Source organism: Saccopteryx leptura, chromosome 3 (assembly GCF_036850995.1).
Source record: "Saccopteryx leptura isolate mSacLep1 chromosome 3, mSacLep1_pri_phased_curated, whole genome shotgun sequence".
NCBI classification, from domain to species: Eukaryota; Metazoa; Chordata; class Mammalia; order Chiroptera; family Emballonuridae; genus Saccopteryx; species Saccopteryx leptura.
Genome location: NC_089505.1, coordinates 211,176,746 through 211,198,330, shown reverse-complemented (window position 1 = coordinate 211,198,330; position 21,585 = coordinate 211,176,746). Strand labels below are relative to the sequence as shown.

The 21,585-nt window shown below is 39.5% G+C and overlaps 1 protein-coding gene and 1 non-coding gene across 2 annotated transcripts in view; one reads left to right on the top strand and one right to left on the bottom strand.

Moving 5' to 3' along the window:
- Positions 1 to 21,585, bottom strand: part of SPAG17 (sperm associated antigen 17) — a 260,213-nt gene that overhangs the window by 30,372 nt on the left and 208,256 nt on the right. The window contains exons 32-40 of the mRNA XM_066377314.1: positions 19,219 to 19,407; positions 17,185 to 17,330; positions 16,954 to 17,084; positions 14,362 to 14,489; positions 11,823 to 12,005; positions 10,345 to 10,458; positions 9,856 to 9,901; positions 7,891 to 7,984; positions 7,123 to 7,170 (exon numbers count right to left, since the gene is read on the bottom strand). Coding sequence (XP_066233411.1) covers positions 7,123 to 7,170; positions 7,891 to 7,984; positions 9,856 to 9,901; positions 10,345 to 10,458; positions 11,823 to 12,005; positions 14,362 to 14,489; positions 16,954 to 17,084; positions 17,185 to 17,330; positions 19,219 to 19,407 — 1,079 coding nt within the window. The remainder of the gene's footprint in view (positions 1 to 7,122; positions 7,171 to 7,890; positions 7,985 to 9,855; positions 9,902 to 10,344; positions 10,459 to 11,822; positions 12,006 to 14,361; positions 14,490 to 16,953; positions 17,085 to 17,184; positions 17,331 to 19,218; positions 19,408 to 21,585) is intronic.
- Positions 12,682 to 12,812, top strand: LOC136401526 (small nucleolar RNA SNORA68). The gene has a single exon (XR_010750557.1). It is a non-coding gene; the product is annotated as a small nucleolar RNA SNORA68 (small nucleolar RNA).

Genomic DNA, 21,585 nt, shown 5'->3' with positions numbered 1-21,585 from the left:
ATGAATCTATATTCATTGCAGCATTATCTACAGTAGCCAAGATGTGGAAACAGCTCAAGTGTCCATCAATAGATGAGTGGATAAAAAAGCTGTAGTATATTTACATAGTGGCCTACTATGTGGGCATTAAAAAAGAAGGAAATCTTACCTTTTGTGAAAGCATGGAAGGACCTGGAGACCATTATGCTAAGTGAAGTAAGTCAGTTAGAAAAAGACAAGTACCATGTGTTTTCACTCATATCTGGAATCTAGTGAACGAAAAGAACTAACATGTAAAGGAGAGATGGACTCATACATAGAGAGCAGGCTGACGGCTGCTGGGGGGTATGGTGGGTGGGTTGAGGGAGGTGCAAAGATAGAGCAAAAAAAAAGAAAGGAAAAAACTCATGGACACAGACAACAGTGTGGTGATCGGCGGGGTGGGTGTAGGTGTAAGAGGGTATTGAAATCTGTATAATTATGTTAACCAGTGTTATCCCAATAAAATTCAATTAAAAACATTAAAGAGTATGTAATAAAAAGAAAGTCTCCATCCCACTGTCCCCTAACCTCCCAATCTCCTTCCCCACAGTCAATCACTGTCACCCATCTCTTGGAAATCCTTTCAGGGACATTCTCTGAGACAGTGTATACCTTATAGTTTCAACTTGTATATAGAGGTGGACCATGAAACTTAAGGTCTCATTTCACCACTCACCCAACACATTCCACTAGGCAACCCAGACATTTTTTTTTATTATTAAATTTAATGCAGTGACATTGATAAATCAGGGTACATATGTTGAGAGAAAACATCTCCAGATTATTTTGACATTTGATTGTGCTGTATACCCCTCACCCAAAGTCAAATTGTCTTCTGTCACCTTTTATCTGGTTTTCTTTGTGCCCCTCCCCTCCCCCACCCCCCTCTCCTTCCTCGCCCCTCCCCCCTCCCCCACCCTCCCACCCCCATTGCCATCACATTCTTATTCATGTCTCTGAGTCTCATTTTTATGTCCCATCTATATATGGATTCGTATAGTTCTTAGTTTTTTCTGATTTACTTATTTCACTCCATATAATGTTATCAAGTCCCATCCACGTTATTGTAACTGACCCGATGTCATCATTTCTTACGGCTGAGTAGTATTCCATAGTATATCTGTACCAAAGCTTTTTAATCCACTCGTCCTCTGATGGACACTTGGGCTATTTCCAGATCTTCGCATTGTTTGTGAACAATGCTGCCACAAACATGGGGGTGCATTTCTCCTTTTAGAGCCATTCTATGGTGTTCTTGGGGTATATTCCTAACAGTGGGATAGCTGGGTCAAAAGGCAGTTCGATTTTCAGTTTTTTGAACAATCTCCATACTGTTTTCCACAGTGGCTGCAACAGTCTGCATTCCCACCAGCAGTGCAGGAGGGTTCCCTTTTCTCCACATCCTCGCCAGCACTTATTCTGTGTTGTTTTGTTGATGAGCGCCATTCTGGCTGGTGTGAGGTGATATCTCATTGTGGTTTTAATTTGCATTTCTCTAATGATTAGTGATGTTGAGCATTTTTTCATATGCCTATTGGCCATCTGTATGTCCTCTTTGGAAATGTCTATTCATTTCTTTTTCCCATTTTTTGATTGGATTGTTTGTCTTCCTGGTGTTGAGATTTACAAGTTCTTTATAAATCTTGGTTATTAACCCCTTATCAGACGTATTATCAAATATGTTCTCCCATTGTGTAGTTTGTCTTTTTATTCTGTTCTTATTGTCTTTAGCTGTGCAGAAGCTTTTTAGTTTGATATAGTCCCATTTGTTTATCCTGACTTTTATTTCACTTCCCCGTGGAGATAAATCGGCAAATATATTGCTCCGAGAGATGTCGGAGAGCTTACTGCCTATGTTTTCTTCTAAGATGCTTATGGTTTCACGGCCTACATTTAAGTCTTTTATCCATTTTGAGTTTATTTTTGTGAGTGGTGTAAGCTGGTGATCTAGTTTCATTTTTTGCAGGTAGCTCTCCAATTTTCCCAACACCATTTGTTAAAGGGGCTGTCTTTACTCCATTGTATTTCTTTACCTCCTTTGTCAAATATCAGTTGTCCATAGAGCTGTGGGTTTATTTCTGGGTTCTCAGTTCTGTTCCATTGATGTATATGCCTGTTCTTATGCCAGTGCCAGGCTGTTTTGAGTACAATGGCCTTGTAGTATAACTTGATATCAGGAAATAACTCCCACTTTATTCTTCTTTTTTAAGATTGCTGAGGCTATACGTGTTCTTTTTTGGTTCCATATAAATTTTTGGAATATGTGATCTATATCTTTGAAGTATGTCATTGGTATTTTAATTGGTATTGCATTGAATTTATAGATTGCTTTGGGTAATATAGACATTTTAATGATGTTTATTCTTCCTAACCATGAGCACGATATATGCTTCCACTTGTTTGTATCTTCCTTGATTTCTTTTATCAATGCTTTGTAATTTTCCGAGTACAAGTCTTTAGTCTCCTTGGTTAAGTTTACTCCTAGGTACTTTATTTTTTTGGTTGTAATAGTGAAGTGGATTGTTTCCTTAATTTCTCTTTCTGACTGTTCATTGTTGGCATATAAAAATGCCTCTGATTTCTGAGTATTGATTTTATATCTTGCCACTTTGCTGAATTCATTTATCAGGTCCAGTAGTTTTTTGACTGAGACTTTAGGGTTTTCTATATACAATATCATATCACCTGCAAATAATGATAGTTTTACTTCTTATTTTCCAATTTGGATGCCTTTTATTTCTTCTTCTTGTCTGATTGCTGTGGCTAGGATTTCCAGGACTATGTTAAATAAGTGTGGTGAAAGGCGACACCCCTGCTTTGTTCCTGATCTTAAGGGGATTGCTTTTAATTTTTGCCCATTGAGTATGATGTTGGCTGTGGGTTTCTCATAGATGGCTTTTATCATGTTGAGGTATGTTCCCTGTATTCCCACTTTGCTGAGAGTTTTGATCATGAATGGGTGCTGGATTTTATCAAATGCTTTTTCTGCATCTATTGACATTTTCATGTGGTTTTTCTCCTTCTTTTTGTTTATGTGATGAATCACATTGATTGATTTACGAATATTGTACCAGCCTTGCCTCCCCAGAATAAATCCCATTTGATCATGGTGTATGATTTTTTCCATATATTGTTGGATCCGGTTTGCTAATATTTTGTTGAGGATTTTAGCTTCTATATTCATCAGAGATACTGACCTATAATTTTCTTTCTTTGTGTTGTCTTTGCCTGGTTTTGGAATCAGAATTTTGCTCGCCTCATAAAAGGTGCTTGGAAGTCTTCCTTCCTCTTGAATTTTTTAAAATAGTTTGAGAAGGATAGGAATTAGTTCTTTGAATATTTGGTAGAATTCAGTTGTGAAGCCATCACGCCCCAGACTTTTCTTTGTTGGGAGTTTTTTGATAACAGTTTTGATCTCATTTGGTGTAATCAGTCTGTTTAGGTTTTCTGATTCTTCCAGATTAATTTTTGGAATATTGTATGTTTCAAGGAATTTGTCCACTTCATCTAGGTTGTCTATTTTTTTGGCATACAGTTCTTCATAGTATTTTCTTACAATATTTTGTATTTCTATTGTGTCAGTTGTTATTTCTCCACTCTCATTTCTAATTTTATTTATTTGAGTACTCTCTCTCTTTTTCTTGGTGATTTCTAGTTAAAGGTTCATCAATCTTGTTTACCTTTTCAAAGAACCAGCTCCTAGTTTCATTGATCCTCTGTATTGTTTCTTTAGCCTCTACATCATTTATTTCTGCTCTGATCTTTATTATTTCCTTCCTTCTACTAGCTCTGGGCTTTACTTGCTGTTCTTTTTCTAGTTCTTTTAGATGCAGGGTTAGGTTGTTTATTTGAGCTTTTTCTAGCTTCTTAAAGTATGCCTGTGCTATGAACTTCCCTCTCAGTACTGCTTTTGCTGTGTCCCATAAATTTTGAGTTGTTGTATGCTCATTGTCTTTCGTTTCTAGGAATTTTTTTATTTCTTCTTTGATGTCATTCTTAACCCATTTGTTATTTAACAATGTGCTATTTAGTTTCCATGTGTTTGAGAATTTTTGAGCTTTTCTGTTGTGGTTCATTTCTAGTTTCATGCCATTGTGATCAGAGAAAGTGCTTGATATGATTTCAGTCTTCTTAAATTTGTTGAGAGCACTTTTGTGCCCTAACATGTGGTCTATCCTAGAGAATGTATCATGAGCACTTGAAAAGAATGTATATTCTGCTGCTTTAGGGTGAAAGGTTCTGAAGACATCTATTAAATCGAGTTGATCTAGTGTGTCCAATAAGTCTGCTGTTTCTTTGTTAATTTTCTTTCTTGAGGATCTATCTAGTGATGTTAGTGGGGTATTGAAATCCCCTACTATTATAGTATTGCTGTTGATCTTGCCCTTTAAATCCATCAAAGTCTGCTTTATATATTTAGGTGCTCCTATATTAGGTGCATAGATATTTATAATAGTTATATCTTCCTGTTGGATTACTCCCTTTATCATTATGTAGTGGCCTTCTTTATCTCTTACTATATCCTTTGTTTTAAAGTCCAATTTGTCTGATATAAGTATTGCTACCCCAGCTTTTTTTTCATTTCCATTTGCATGAAATGTTTTTTTCCATCCTTTTACCTTCAATTTATGTGTATCTTTTGTTTAAAGTGTGTCTCTTGTAGACAGCATATTACGTGTCCTGTTTCTTATCCACACAGCTACCCTATGTCTTTTGATTGGGTCATTTAATCCATTTACATTTAAGGTTATTATTGATATGTAGTTGTTTATTGCCATTTTATTCTTTAAAGCTGTATTCCTTTTTTGCTATATTTTTTCCCACTTTGATCTGTTTACAACAGGCCCCTTAACATTTCCTGCAGCATTGGTTTGGTTGTAATGAATACCTTCAGTTGTTTTTTGTCTGGGAAGCTTTTTATTTCTCCTTCGATTTTAAATGATAGCCGTGCTGGATAAAGTAGTCTTGATTGTAGGTTCTTTTTCTGCATTACTTTGAATATTTCTTGCCATTCCCTTCTGGCCTCAAGTGTTTCTGTTGAGAAGTTGCAAGTCATCCTTATGGGGGCTCCTTTGTAGGTGATAGCTTTTTTTTCTTGCAGCTTTTAATATTTTCTCTTTATCACTTATCTTTGGTATTTTAATTATGATGTGTCTTGGTGTAGGTTTCTTTGGGTTTCTCTTTAATGGAGTCCTCTGTGCTTCTTGAGCTTGTGAAAGTTTCTTCTGCATTAATTTAGAAAAGTTTTCAGCTATGATATGATTGAACAAAGTCTCTATCCCTTGTTCTTTCTCTTCTTCTTCAGGAACCCCTATGATGTGGATGTTATTTTTCTTCATGTTTTCACAGAGCTCTCTTAGAGTTTCCTCAGACTTTTTGAGTCTCTTTTCTTTTTTCTTCTCTGCTTTCATGCCTTCATTTCAGTTGTCCTCCAACTCGCTGATTCGGTCCTCAGCTCTATCTATCCTGTTTTTAATTCCTTCCATTGTGGTCTTTATTTCTGATATTGTGTTTGTCATCTCCGACTGATTCTTTTTTATACTTGCTATTTCTTTATTTAGGTGTTCATAATGACCATCCATTGTTGTTCTAAGATCCCTAAGCATCCTTACAATCATTATTTTGAACTCCGCATCTGGAAGTTTGATTATTTTCATATCACTCAGTTCATCTTCTGAAGGTTTCATTTGGATTGCACTTTTTGTCTTCTCATTGTCTGTGTTTTATTTGTAGAGTTGGTTGAGTCTAGGCTTGGTGTTGTCTGCCTCCAGTTTTCAGTTGTGTTATTTCTAAGTCTTCTTGGGTTGGTATCAAATTTGGGCAGCTTTGAAGTCTTGATTTGTTTGTTTTCTTAACAGGTGATAGTCTTGTTTACTGATCTCAGCAGGGGGCTTCCTTGAAACTGTATCCAGGAATGCGGTGGGTGTAACCTGAGACTCTGAAGGCCTCTTCCATCAACTAATCTCTCTTGGGGCAGGGTGTTTTCTCATCTTCAGTAGGGGGAGGTGTATCTCAGATCTCCATGGAGACCTGAGTTACTGCCTCTCCTTCCCACTTCTTGTTTTCAGCTGTGTCTTGTTGCACTGATTGGAGCTGGAGAGATGTCTGTGGGGAAGGATCAGTCCCTCCCTCGGCTATGGCCGCCTCCAGCATGGATGAGTCAGCTTTTCTTAGATCATTTCCTGCATTCCTTAGCCCCTCACAGTCTGTCCCTCTCTCTTTCTTTTCCACTTGGGAGATAAGCTGGTCTTTTCAACACACCTCGCTCCCTGGTCACCAGGCAAGTGGCTGTGAGCAGTATTTTCTGCTCTTTTCCCTGGGGTGAGATCCTCTCTGGGCTCTCAGCCTCACCCCCCGATCCGTTCCTGTAAGTAGGGGAGATTCAGGCACTCCCTACCAGGTTTGTTGTGGCTTCTTCTTTGCTCCTTGGTTTTTGAGAGCTGTTCTTGTAGTCCCGAGTTGGTTTTTCACGCTGATTTTTCCTAAATTGATTTGTATTCCAGTTTGGTGGTGAGAGCTGGTTGTCTGTGTGTCTGCCTACTCCACTGCCATCTTCAGGTCCTACCCCAGACATTTTTATTAGGAAGCATATTCATACATTCATCCTGGGAGTCATTCTGGAGAGGAGCCATGCAAATGTGTTCAATAGAATTATATATACTACCATATACTCACTAAATGTACCTGGCTTCCTCTCTTTATGGCAAGAGAGTTGGGTTTGGAATTGTCAAGTAGAATTGAAAGGAAACCAAAGCATATAAATCTCATAACACATTCTTCATGTGAGCTTTAAGAATGTTTATGACTATGCTTTGCATTAAGTTCTAGAATATTTATATTAAATTCTAGAATTAAAATTACTAAAGCACAGAAGCTTTCCTACTTATGTGAGGGAGAGGATCTACTTAGTTGTCAAATGGGTACTCACAAGAGATAAGGACAACATCACACAAACGCTGATGACCACGTGGCGGAAATGCAGAAGAGATTCGAATAATAACAAGGATGGTAAGACCTTCCAACCCATCCCGCTCTAAGAGCCTATGACTCCACAGAACAGGGTTTTTTCATATGCTTACATATACTTGAGGAGAGTGTTACCTCTTTTGAGCTATCTTTTCCTTCCATTGCTTTCCTGCTACTGTATTCCTATGTGAAAGAAAAAAAAAATGACCAAGAAGGCAATACTAGTACTTTGCTAACTTTCCACACAGTCAACTCTTTCTCCGTTATCTTAATTGGCTATATCTTAGGTTACTTAGTTTCCCAGGTAAGGAGCCTAACTGGTGACCCACAGGTCCTCCCAGATACCTAGCTGCCTCTAGTATATGTCCATGTGATACTTAGGTATGTTTAAAAGCACATTTCTCCTTTCCTCCAAAAGATGCCCCCTTGCCAGCTGCTCTAATTTTGAAGTCATAGAATAGGTCCCCACTGTCATTTTTTCTTCTGGTGCCTCACATATACCTTCCATGGCATTTCTCCCCATCTGTCATGATCTACCCATGTGTTGACTTGTTTTGTGGCTGTTTCCATTGCTACCCTACAAGCTCCAACATGACACTAGCCAAGTTATGGTACTAATCACTTTATATACAGCTCCCAGCACAAAGCTTTTCACATAGTAGGCATGCCATATATGTTCACTTGGATAAGTGAATGAATAAACAAATGTGCATACCTCAAAAAAATGGGGGGGGGGCAATGCTCCCAGCATACGAATAGTAAAATAAAAACCACCAATATGTAATAAATTGTTAACAGTGTGGCAGATAAAAGACCAAGAACTCGTGGATGTGATCACCCATGATTATTCCTCAATCACTGTATGCTTAATACTAATTGAAACACATTATTGGATCAGCTTACTTCCATGTCTTTTCAAGGATTTCCGTGCCAAATGTGTCTGGCAGACATACTGGAGCCAAAGATTGCTTGAACAAATCCACTAGGTGGGCTGCAACTTTAAAAACAGACACATTTAACTTTATAGCAACACACACAAGCAGTACCCATCCCATACCTGTTTGCTCATTTGAGATCCTTTCTTAGAGCCTATCTTTAATCAAGTGTTCACTAGAATTTCCATGATCAGGCTGTAATATGACAGTCAACTGTCACGCAGTCTCCTACTAGAGAGCACAATGTGAAATGCAGTGACATCACTGGGAGAATCAGCATTTACCTCACTGAATTTCTTTGTATCTGAAGCACCAAAACTTTAAAAACTTACCTGTTTTATTGAACAAAAAACTTTTTAAACTATGGATCTAAATCAAAGGATATGACTATAATATGATTTTTTGGTTACTTGGAAAGTGACTCTCAGAGTTTATTCCACAGATCATGGTCTTGGTGGGATGTTACAGGAGATTGAAAAAAGAAAAAAGGTTTCATGGTTATATGAGCTTGGGAAACACCAATTTATACAAGACTAAATATGTTGCCTTGCTGTAGGACTTCTTTGCTTCATCCATAGTTAATGTATATTGTGGCCCTCTAAGGAAATAAGGCAATATGCAGCGTTATCCAAACTTATTTTCATCATAAAACTTATTTTTGGTGGCGCCGTCTCAAAAACTAGTGTTTTAGGAAATACTGTGGGAGCCTTGATTTAGGATTACCATGAATAATATATTGTCAGGCAACCGCACACAGGCGGGACCATTCCTGACTCCTGCATCTGTTTGTTAGTTTGTATGTTTGAAAAATATGGTTCAGTTGTCCTTTGCTTTTGAGCAGCCTACCCATTTAGCTCTCTGTAAACTGTTCCCTTGTGCCAGAGGTTACAAATCCAAATGTGACAAGGTAGGCTTACCAGATAAAGTATAGGGCATCTAGATTTTAATATAAGTGGCTGCCCAGATCAAAGAATGTCAACAGAGTGTTAAGGACAGAAAGACACTGGGGTTGTGATGGATTATTTTGTTCATGGTCATTCTAAAGGGGCAGTTGCTAATCATCTTTAGCCATGTCACTGTGTCAAGAAAACTGTCATAGAAATGACAAGAAAAGAAAAAATCAGATACGCAAAAACAACTGTGCAAGCTGACATTGTAGGGATCCTATGGCTGTCAGTTCCTAACCTTTGTCATGTGGCCAAATAGAAAAGAAAACCCCAAACCACCAAGTTCTGTTGCTTGTCTGCTATGAACTATGAAACCTTATAACCCATTTTGTTGGAGCTGTACATATTCCAAAATAAATATGCTTTGATTGAGGATGTTTCCAAGAGTAGACTGGCTGAGGCACAGACAGTGTAAAATAGGGCGAGGTTTTGGTGATAACTGTATAGTTACTCAAAAGTTCTGTGTATGTGTGTGTCTGTGTGTATCTATGTGTGTGTCTGTGTATGTCTGTGTGTCTGTATGTGTGTGTCTGTGTGTATGTCTGTGTGTCTGTATGTGTGTGTCTGTGTGGGTCTCTGTTTGTGTGTGTCTGTGTGGGTCTCTGTGTATTTGTATGTGTCTGTGTGTCTCTGTGTATGTGTGTGTGTCTGTCTCTGTGTGTGTCTCTGTGTGTGTCTGTGTGTCTGTATGTGTGTGCCTGTGTATGTGTGTCTATGTGAGTCAACACAGAAGCCCAATGTTAGCTGTTTTTATATTCAAAAGATGAAAGTTAAAGATGAATTAGAGGCAATCCAAGCTTTCAAGAATCTCACAATTTAGGCAGAAAAACACAACATGAATAATTACAACACAACAAGGCCAATACAACAACAGAAATATGTACACAGTATTTTGCTATCAGATGGAAGAATGACTGAGAAGTGTATTTAAGATGGTTCCTTTGAAAACTGTAAGTATTTTGCAGAAAAATAACAAATGTACTTACTTTCCATAGAATGACTTTTTGTAGTTTCTTCCATTTTAGGAAAAGACTGAAATAAAAATAAGATTCTTTAATGATGATGATTATATTAGACACAAAATTCACTGTATTTACAAGCATTCTTTATGTGATAACTTGATCTCTTATGAAAATTATTATAAAATGAATTATTTTTAATGCCAATACAAATCTTATTTGATTTTATAGTCATTCTTTTCATATAACAAATTTAGAAAGTCAATTTCTCTGAAGAGAATTAAACCTTTTATTTAAGAGTCTTCAGAGTTACTTACGATTTAAGGAAGAACTTAAAAAGCATTTAGAAAATTCAATATAGAAGGAATCAGATTTCCACAGAAATAAGAAATTACAAGGAGGGATAAAATGCTTCACAGAGGTGGCAGAAACAGCTCTTACTTATAACACTTTGTCTTGGAGCGTCTGGAATTAACACAATGGTAAAGACACTGGTATGAGAAATGTTCATCTCACCATCACTAGCTTCAGGAGATCCGCAGCATTGCCTCTCTCCTCCTTAGTTCTGGAATCTTTAACTGTCATGTCCTGTAGCTCATCTTCTTTCTTTAGGATATGGTTGATATAATCCTTAATCAACAGAATAAAATAGAGCAATAAAAACCAGAAATAAGGTAGAGAGAGACACCAAACTAATCAACAACATCAACTGGGATTTTCACAAAAAGATTAAGAATATAGAAGAGTTCACAATGTTCAGCAACCACAGTTACTGGCAAGCAATTTGGAAAGTCTTCAATGTGTTGTTAGTAAGCTAGCCCTGGCTGTTTGGCTCAGCGGTAGAGCATTGGCCCAGTGTGTGGAAGTACTGGGTTTGATTCCCAATCAGGGCACACAGAAGAAGTGACCACCTGCTTCTCTATCTCTCCCCCATCTCTTTCTCTTTCTCTCTCTCTTCTCCTCTTGCAGCCATGGCTCAGATGGTTCGAGCAAAGTTGGCCCCAGGCACTGAAAATGGCTCCATGGCTTCAGCCTCAGGTGTTAAAATAGCTCAGTTGCTGAGCAACAGAGCTGCAGCCCAACCGGGTAGAGTATTGCCTGGTAGGGGCTTGCTGTGAGGACCCTGATCGGGGTGCATGTGGGAGCCTGTCTCTGCAGGAGCCTGTCTCTGCCTCCCTACTTCTCACTTAATAAAAAAAATGTTAATAAGCAAAGACCTGAAAAATTCCAAAGCAAAGCTTTAAGGGCCATTGGATATTAGAACTGCCTGAGGATTTCAGAGAGGCCCGGTTTCTATCTCTGTGCTCCAGTCTCCTCATCAATAAAATTGACAGTATTGGGCTAGCTGATTTCTAGAGTCCATCCCAGGAATAGCCTTTATGATCTATCTATGACTATATGTTGCTTTGTCCATACCTTTGCTTCCACGAGAAATATACTTTACTTTTTCTATAAATATTTGAACTATTTCCACAAATAACAACCCCCTGCTCTATGCTAGGTGCTGGGTAGATAACCATCATCAAACCACATACGATCCCTGTTTTGAAGGAGTGAACAAACTAGACAGACAGTATGATGTTATAGATGCAGTAATACAATTAACTAAATATTTACAAATTCTTAGGCCATTTCCAGAAACCAACTGTAATTTTCTTTTATGGACAAGTTTCAGGTTAATACACAGTTCTACTTTTCTCCCGAGGTCACTAGGTTAGTTTTCCATATAATGAGAAAGGAGGACTCTATATAACAATCTTATATAAAAGTTACTTATCTTCTCAATGTTTTCAGGTTCTCAATATTCCTTTGCCTTGTGGGAATCATTTAGCGTTTTCTAACTCTCAACTTCTTACCCACTGGAAGATTAACACTTATGTTTTGCCTTAAATAAATATTGGTAGAATTACCTAATTCAGGTTGCTTGAGAAACCAAAAGGAATGACTGTCCTGTTCCTGATTCTTTTGGGTCAGGCTACCTGAAATTTCCTTACCTTCAGGGACATCTGGAGCTTCAGTTTCACCTCGTTTTTTATGACCTTGTGTTGGATGAACTGGCGTATCTGTAGCACATTGGGGCTCTTGAGCACAGGGGCTGGGGTACTAGCCATCTGTTTGGCCCCAATGTTAAGGCCTTTCCAAATCTGAGTGCCAAACGGAGGTCCTGGAGTTTTTTTCTGTTAACAAATCAAAGCAAAACAATCACCCAAGAAATCAGATTTTTTTTTTTTAAACTGAGTCCTTATTATGTTGACACTATGCTAGAAACCACTTGTTAGGGAATACAATGATGAAAAAAATAAATGGCCTGCTCTGTGGTGGCACAGTGGATAAAGCGTCGACCTGGAATGCTAGGGTCACTGGTTCAAAACCCTGGGCTTGCCCAGTCAAGGCACATGTAAGAAATATGAAAAGCAACTGAGTTGATGCTTCTTACTCCTCCTGCCCCTCAACTTTCTCTCTCTTTTGCCTAAAAAAAAAGTTGACTGGTAGTGGCACAGTGGATAGAATGTAAACCTGGGTGCTGAGGTACCAGGTTCAAAACCCTGAGGTTACCGCTTGCGCACAGGCTCACTAACTTGAGCATGGGGTTGCTGGCTTGAATGTGGAATCATTAACATGATCCCATGGTCACTGGCTTGAGCAAGAGATCACTCGCTCTGCTGTAGCCCCCTGATCAAGGCATGTATGAGAAGCAATCAATGAACATTAAAGTGCTGCAACTACAAACTGATGCTTCTCACGCTCTCTCCCTTCCTGTCTCTCTTTAGTTAAAAAAAAAAAGTGACCTCTGTTATCAAAACATTTTGCAAATGTAACAAAATTGGCAACACAACTGGGCAAGCTTTCCTCTTTGGATTTGTTACTGAGAATCTGGATATTTTAAAATCCTGTTGTGTCAGAGGTGCTGACAGCAAGTGAATCTCGTTGCCTTTGGGGACTGTGGCTGTGCCCCTCAAAGTGAATTGGGAGGTTCTACACTCTTGGTGAAAAAAAAAAACAACGAAAAAAAAATCCTGTTGCGTGATATCTCCCTGGATGGCATTAGGGGGGTGCTAAGCAGTACTGTGCCATGGCAATGCAGCTGCAGCCTAGCTTATGCCAAATGCATGTGACTATTCTTTAATACCCATAAGTAAATTAAGACATTAGGAATTGAATGGTCTTCTGGTTCCATGTATATTTCGACCTAAAAAGATTGTTTGAGAGAGAAATCATTCATAAATCTGAGTCATCTTTGAGCTCACTCTAATTAATCATGGCTCCAGAGTCTTCCTAGGATCTCTTGAGCAGAAATGTCTGCTTTAGAGTGGATGCATATCTCTGTGTTATCCTCTCTGTTTTCAGGAGCAGTGTGGTTTGATTCTCTGTGTCCTACAGGGTGTCTAATGTGCTTCCTTTCCAATTGCTTTTCAATGTCCAATGCCTGGTCAATGATGACCACTCAGAGTCCTGCTGAGTGGGCTATTCCCACTGGGCATGGTCATAGCTACAGCAGTTGCTGAGAGAGAGAGAGACTGAACTTCATTAATTTCAGGTGTGGCATGTTACTTGTCATAATGCAGTAGTATCAACTTGGATACATTACCTTAATGAGCCATTTGGTGTGGCCTTTTCATTTTTTAGATAAGAAAGTAGAGATCCAGTGTGACTTGTCCCATATCCCGCATTAATAATTGGTAGAGTCAGGACTAGAATTCAGACCATCTTCATTCACCATGTTGATTATAGTCACCAAATTAAAATATAGGGTTAGAAGTTCTTTGCTATCTTAAGTGTTCACTATTTGTGTCCCTGCTGTCACGAAATTGTGCAGGAAAGCAAAAATCATCATAACTCAAAACATTTTCCTTCTCACTTAACACCAGTATCTCTCTCTGAGCATATCAATACCTTCATTGAATTAATAATTTAACACCTGATAATACGCTGGACAAACTATAGATTGCTTGCAAAGAGAAATGGCAAATCTTGCAAGATTTGGGACTTCATGATTCTCACTCAAGATATTTTCCTTCATTCTTCAAAAAAACCCAAAAACTTCTGGTGGGGCTTCTCTAATGTGACCTAATTACAATGTTTATTTTTTAACATAGTTGCAAATCCTTGTGTATAACCTTTTACATTATTCTTATGAACTCAATTTTTAAATTAACAAGTTAAGAAAAAATAAAGAAAGAGTGAAAGATCTAAAGTTGTGTGTTAAAACTAACAAATAAGGACCAAGAAAAGAAGATTTCTGTATCGCATAATATCAGGAATTCCATGGGTTACTCAGAATGGACATTTTTATATCATAAGATGTTCAAGCCTGTAATGTTGGATAAAAGAAATAAAACAGATTGGCTTGTCAGGTGTATCTAAAATTTACAATGTTAAAGTCTTCAAATACAAGATTCCTTAAGCCCACTCACAGTTTATATAAGAATGAAAATATGTAAATATATAAATATATGACAGAAGATCTGAGACCATGGTTCATTAATGGATGAATGTAAAAATATGGTGACTTTTCAGCAAGAAAATTTATACCTCTACTGGGGGAAATGTCTCCCATGCCCTTGACTGCAGATTAGAAGAAACAATTGTGTCTAATTCTTTCTTCATGAGCCATGGTGAAGCTTCTCGAAAAGGGCGAAGAACAGTGATGCTGAGCGCACCTGGTTCAGAGAGAGTTATCAGAGGGTCATTTCTCTATCAAAAACACTGACATTTTTCAATGAGTAGTCACTAAATTCAACAAACTCTTTTTGATAAGCAAGACCCAGCAATTGTGCTTAAAGGCCTTAATGTCTTTTAGTCACTGTAACCCCTAAAGACTGGATTTAGATCACCTGGAAGTACTCATTAACATCTCCTTGTTCTTCAAAAACCTCATCCTGCCCATTCCATCACTAAACATTTCTTGAGTTCATCCACTTCTTCCTTCTCCATGATCCTGCCCTTAGCTCACTTGCCTCAGAGAGATTCTATCTGGATTACAGCAAGGGCTAGATTTTTTGCCTATACCCACTCTGCACGTGAACCTCTCTCAGCAGTCAGGGTGACTGACTACATTAAACCATCATTTAAACTCTTCTTTGACTTCCCATTGCTCACAGGGGAAAACTGAGTTTTTAACGTTCTCTCACCTCTGCCTCAACTTGCACCTTTCTCCTTTCTGTACCTCAGGTACTATGCCCCCCCCCCCCCCCCATCGTCCGCCAACCTTCTCCAGTGTTCTATGCTTCCTGCTTTGTGTTCTCTCTTCCAAGAAAGCTCTCCCTCGGATCCTAGTGAACTCCTATCATCCACCAGCTCTTGGTTCTATTGTCTTCAGGGAAGCCTTCTACACTACGTTAGGTTCCTTTGTTAGATGCTCTCTTAGGACCATATTCCTTTCCTTCATAGGCTTTATCTCAATTTATAACATACAGTTATTTGTGTGACTATATAATTAATGCCTATCTCTCTCATTAAACTTAAAAATATTTTTTTCCATTGATTTGAGACAGTGAGGGAAGGGGAGAGAGAGTGAAAGAGAAGAAAGGGAGGGAGGGGGAAGGGAGAGAGACAGAGAAGCATCAACTCTTGGTTTCACTTAGTTCCATTTAATTGTGTGTTGGGGACCGAAAAATCAACAGGATTTTTAGAGTTTGGATTTCTGGGGGACAGAGGTGTGGGGAACTGGCTTAAACTGACAGTCTGCCCAACCCCCACCTTGCTTTCAAAAGGCTGGGCCCTTCCCCACACTTCTGTGTTAGCTGTGATGCTCATCCTGCCACCCAAGTTCGCTGGAAAGACTGGCTTCTTTGTGTATGTTTATGTATTGGTGGGGGGTTTTTGCACTTGGTAGAACTGTTGAGTTGCCTTGTAAACTGTAATCAGAAAAGTCATTGATTTGCTAATGTTCCACTTTGCCCTGTAAATAAAGGAAGATGCGGGTTTTGGGCTGCAGCCTGCAGCCTGCAGCCATGTTTTCTGCTAGGGTGGTGTTTTTCTGCCAGCAGTAATTGCAGAGCTCTCCCGACCCCATCATTTATTCTTTAATTCTTTAAGTGTATTTTTCTTAATTCTGCACCGTTTTTGCTCGGGACCTGAATATACTAGTCGCGGTTGGCTTGCGACAGTTGTGTACACATTGATTGCTTCTCGAAAGTGCCCTGACAGGAGTCGAACCCACAACCTCTGGCGCACTTCATTGATGCTTTGGCCAGGATCCCATTAAATTTTTAGCTCTATAAAAGCAGGGTCTTTACACTATTAGATCACCATTGTGCTCCTAAGATTGAGCCAGTGTGTTTGGCACATAGTGGGTTATCAAGTAGATGTTAGTTAAATGCAATTTAACTATTCTCTTACAGTCCCACACATGCACTATACAGCCAGAGTACCCCGCTCTTCATAGTCACAGACAGAGAGCAAGGGTTATTACATCATGCACGTATGCACTGATACACTAAGAGATGGACTTGCACAGAGATGCTGGCATATTTATAAATGAGCACAAAATACATCCATACACACATAAACTTAGACCTAGCACACTAGTTTGGTACACAGATAATATGCAAGTTTATATCTATGTATAAATACACATATTGCATACACTGATGGTTCTTACTTAATGCAGTATGTGTCTCTAATCTTTAGTCACACATGAATTTCTTTGAAATTGATATAAATACTATAAATGCCCAATGACCACATCATATCTTGTATTTCAGGTTGGCTTTCTAACTCACACAACAAATGTACTTTCTCTTCCAAATTCATTAAGGCAACACCTTCAAAATGACAAAAAATGAACTTACAAGAAGTATCTCACTTTTCTTTGTTTTTTCCAACCAAGATTAAACAAACACATAAACAGGAACCCAGGTAAATACCTAACATACTTAAACACAGATGCAAATCTGCTTATAGGTAGGGGAGTGACTCAGCCACAGTTTACATAGGTTGATGCTCAGATGGAGCTTAGTATGAACACAAGTGACTGTATAACTAGGTTGATACGGCCAGGTGGAAAGTAGAATTGAAAAGTGAGCAAAAGGAAAAAGTAGGGAGGACCCGGGTGTGGACTGGATGAATATGATGAGAGCAGGTGAAGGACACAGTGAGCTTCAGACAGGCTGGGTCCCCTACCAGGCTGCTCCTGGACTGGCTCTTGAAGAACTACAGTGGTTGATTCTCCGTATGCCAAGGACAGGTATTCTTCTATGCCACTGTCTCGAAGAAGCTCCATTCCTGAACCATCAGCATAGATAACAAAAAACCTATTTTGAAGAGATAAATATCTAATAGCTTGAAGTATTCCGTTAAAATGCTCCTTGAACTTGGAATTAAAAAGTCCTGGTATTATTTTTATCATATTACCTGGGGATATGTTCATCATAAATTTGCAGATGGTTCCTCTGAAAGTGAGCAGATGATAAACTATCATAGCCTTCAGGTCCTGCATTTAAATCACCTTCCCAATTGTTTTCAGGTAGCATAGTTGATATGCTACCATCAGCCATGACCTAGGGGACAAAGTACATACATAAGCAACTAAAATAGAAAAAATGTCAGAATACTTACATTTCTGCTGATCCCATTTGAGAAAGAAGGTGATTTTTGGTCTTCTCAGAAAATCATGGATATTTATTTATTTGTAAGATATTGCTAAGGTAGATTGCATAAAAGTGAAAACCTAGTAGTACATCTCTACCAGCAAACCACACCTAGATTATTGAAAACAAACTGGAGGAAAACCCAGAATGCCCTGAGGAAGTGACTAGGATGGGAGGAGCTCCAACCTTATCTTCTGGGGATTCATTCAGGAACTGGGAATGTAAACAGGGAGGAAAGGCTGCTCATATAATAGTTGTCTTGAAATATTGGAGAAGTGATAGCATGGAAGAGGTTTACATTCTGAAATTCCAAGCGCAGAATGGAACTCATGGGTAGACTACAGAAAAACAGATTTAGTATCAGTGTGAAAGAAATGGCCATTCTTACTGTCCAGACATAGCATGGGTTTCTCCAGGAAACAGTGCAGTCCAGGCTGAAAGACCACCACTGAGAATGGCCAAGAAGAGCATCAAAGCCCAGAAGAATGCTTGGCCTGAATGACCTATGTTTCAACCTAGAGGGTTTGGGCTTTCAAGTTCAATTTCAATTCATTATAAATTGAAATTGGTTAGTAGCTTGAACTTGTGCTGTGCAGAGCCCCATTTACTTAGCACAGAAGAAAGAAGCCAAGTCAGGGCTGGCCCACCACCAAGACAAGGTTGGGGACTCTGTGGTACGGCTCCAAACTTAACAATAACTCCACCACCCACTAGCCAACAAACAAACTCCACTGTTGAGTGAGGAGTGAATAAAAAAAGATAAATGCCTAAGGAAGGGTTAAAAAACCTTTTCTTTTTCAAGGGCCACATAGTAAATGTTCTAGGGCAGTGGTTCTCAACCTGTGGGTCGCGACCCCGGTGGGAGTCGAACGACCAAAACACAGGGGTCGCCTAAAGCCATTGGAAAAACATATTTTATTTAAAAATGTATTGTATAATAAATACGTATTTTCCGATGGCTTTAGGCAGTCCCTGTGTTTTGGTCATTCAACCCCACCGGGGTCGCGACCCACAGGTTGAGAACCGCTGTTCTAGGATTTGTGGGCCACACAGTCTCTGCTATAACTACTCAACTCTGCCATTACATGCAAGTGCCCACGGACAGTATGTAAACAAGTGAGCACAGCTGTGTTCCAATGTAATAATACTGAACTTGGAAAATCTTGTCATTCTTATGTCATGAAATATTCTTCCTCTTTTGATTATTTCCAACCATTTAAAAGTGTAAAAACCATTTTTAGCACATACGCTCATATAAACAAGTGGTTTGCTAAGGCCTGGGATAAAGGTAAGAGGGTGTTGAGGTTTAGAGGGACAGGGAAGCAAAAGAAAGGCTCTACCCCGCATAGCAAAGCACTTTTCTGGGCCTCCCTCCCGCATCTTCATCCCCACCAGAACCCTCACTAACTGAAACCTCACCATGGCTTCCCTCTCTAGTCAGGCACTCCGACCTGCTGGCCCATGCATGTGCTCTTACTTCTCCCTGGACCACAGACCATTCTTACACCACTCCTTTGAGTCGCCATTGTATTTAGTACTGTTTCTCCCCTTCTGTTCTAATTAATCATTTGGCTTCAGCATTTCTACTATCCCAATTGCTGGGCTTGCTATCCCTTGTGGAAGTATACTTGAGAATCAGAGATATGGACATTCATTATAGCTTGCCCAAAGTATTGGCAGCGTGTAGAGAACTGACCCCAAAGCAGCTGAGAAAAAAAGCTACATGGAGGTGCTTTTGTGTGAAATACCTGAAAAGCAAAGGCACAACTTCTCTCTCCACACTAATGATACCCTGTACCTGAAAGGTGTTTCCCGCTGGGTCCAGGACCTCGCAGACGACCTGTGAGGTGTGCTTCATGACATACATGCTAGGTCTCAGTTGCTCACACTTTTGGAAAAGATGGTATATTTCACTGCTCGATTCGTGGCAATAGAGAGCCGAACAATCCCTATCAATATGAAGACAGCCTGTGTTTGGAGGTAACACCTGGAAGGGGAGCACAAAGAGAAATTATTTAAAATTCCTTGTTTAATTTGAGGGATTTGGGAAATCATTTTAGGAAAATAATTATCCACAGATCTTTGCCACAAACTGTATTTCTGGGAAGAAAACCCAAGGGAGGACTTAAAGTTTGGAAACAGCTACCTGATAAGGAGGCACAGTGAATAATTAGAATATAATTTGTCCCGTGTCATCATATTTTATATACTCACTTCAATATTTCTTTCAAGTAACTGCCTTGTGCCTTCTTATTTCAGATATTTCATATAAAATAATAAAAGTATATTTTAACTGAAGTAAACACACTTGGTCCTATTCAAAATGTTTGGAATTCTTTATGTTCTTGGGCAAGAATTGTCTCCAAGAGGGTCAAAAGCCATTGGACAAATGCTTTCAGAAGCTTTTGTTTGTCCTCACTCCTCTGGTGGCACCCCTACTTGTGGCACATTATAATCACAGAGAATAACAATTGTACCCACCTCTTCTTTGATTTTTGATTAATATTTCTACTGCTGCCAAGGTATAATAGTGGCTAATACCAAGTTCTCCCTCTCTTTTTTATACACTGCCTAAACCCAGCCTCACTTATACTGCCCATGCCAAGAACAACTGATAGAGGATGGACAGAAGGTATTTTTGAATACCATTTTTCAGCTCTATAAAACTAAAGACTTATGCCTGACCAGTGGATAAAGTATCAACCTGAAACACTAAGGTTGCTGGTTTGGGACCCTGGGCTTGTCTGGTCAAGGCATATACAAGCAGCAACTATGAGTTGATGCTTCTCGCTCCTCTCTACCTCCTGCCTTTTTCTCTCTCTCCTTTCTCTAAAATCAGAAAATTTAAAAAAAAAGAAGAAGCCTAACTAGTGGTGGCACAGTGGATAGAACATCAACCTGGGATGCTGATGTCCCAGGTTTGAAACCTTGAGGTCACTGGCTTAAGCGCAGGCTCACCCTAAGCATAGGGTCACTGGCTTGAGCGTGGCAATATCAAAATGATCCCAAGGTCATTGGCTTGAGGCCAAGGTCGCTGGCTTGAGCAAGGGGTCACTGGCTTGGCGGGAGCCCCCCAGTCAAGGCACTTATGAGAAAGCAATCAATGAACAACTAAAGTGATGCCACTACGAGTTGATGCTTCTCATCTCTCTCCCTTCCTGTCTCTGTTTCTGTCTGTCTCTCTCTCTCTCTCAATTATAAAATAGGTATTGATAAACTTAATTTGAGGGTTTTGTTTTAGTTGGGAACTAAGTCTGTGTGCTCCTCAACCAGAAACAACTTTCCAATCATTTCTTGGCTACTCTGGGAGACTGGGCAAACAAGAAAGAACAAGTGGCTACACAATAGTGGAAGAAACTGAATATCTCCAAGCTGGAGCTCTTTTCTATTTGTGTCTCTTCCTTCAGTGGTAACTGTCATTGGTGCTAAAATCCCTTGGCCCTGATAGGGGCTGTGATAAAAGTTAGGTAAAAGCTGGCCTCATCACAGAATCTTGGTAGATGCTCACAATTTCTAATAGTACTGGAATATAAATGTTGTCAATCTGCCTGAAAAATGAACATCCTGAGTGTCCTGTTAGAAAAATAGCACCCTCTTCCCCAGTGCAACATTTCACACTCATTTCTCACTGGCAGCACACTCCTTCCCCATAACAATCACACTGGATAAAGGGGGCTGGGATAATATTATTGGGAGAGATGGCAGGGATAAACCAGCTTCAGCAGCTTTCACATTAGCAGATGCTTGTCACTGAGGTCTTTGTCCATTGTCTTCTGGCACTGAGCTTAGTATCCTGTGACGTAATATATCCTGGCACCTGTGTCCTTTCTCTAGGAAGCGGAAGACAAATATTTCTAAGACTAAAGGGACTGCAGGCTGACACCAGGTGGTTGTGTTTACTACAGAAAGGTTAAGGGGGTGCTGACAGGGTTCTCCCCAACCCTCCAAAGACTAATCTTTGCTTCAGCTGAGCAAGCTGACCTCCCAGGACCACATACTCCCTCCTATCCTTGGTGATATTAGATAGAGTGGGGATGGATGGCAGGTGAGAAGGACAGGAGAGTGAGAATGAGAGGGGAGGTGGCAGGAAGTGAAGCTGGTGGGTAGACACAGGCCAGGTCCCCTGAGTGCTTCTAACAGCCACAGTGCCTGACACCTACTACAT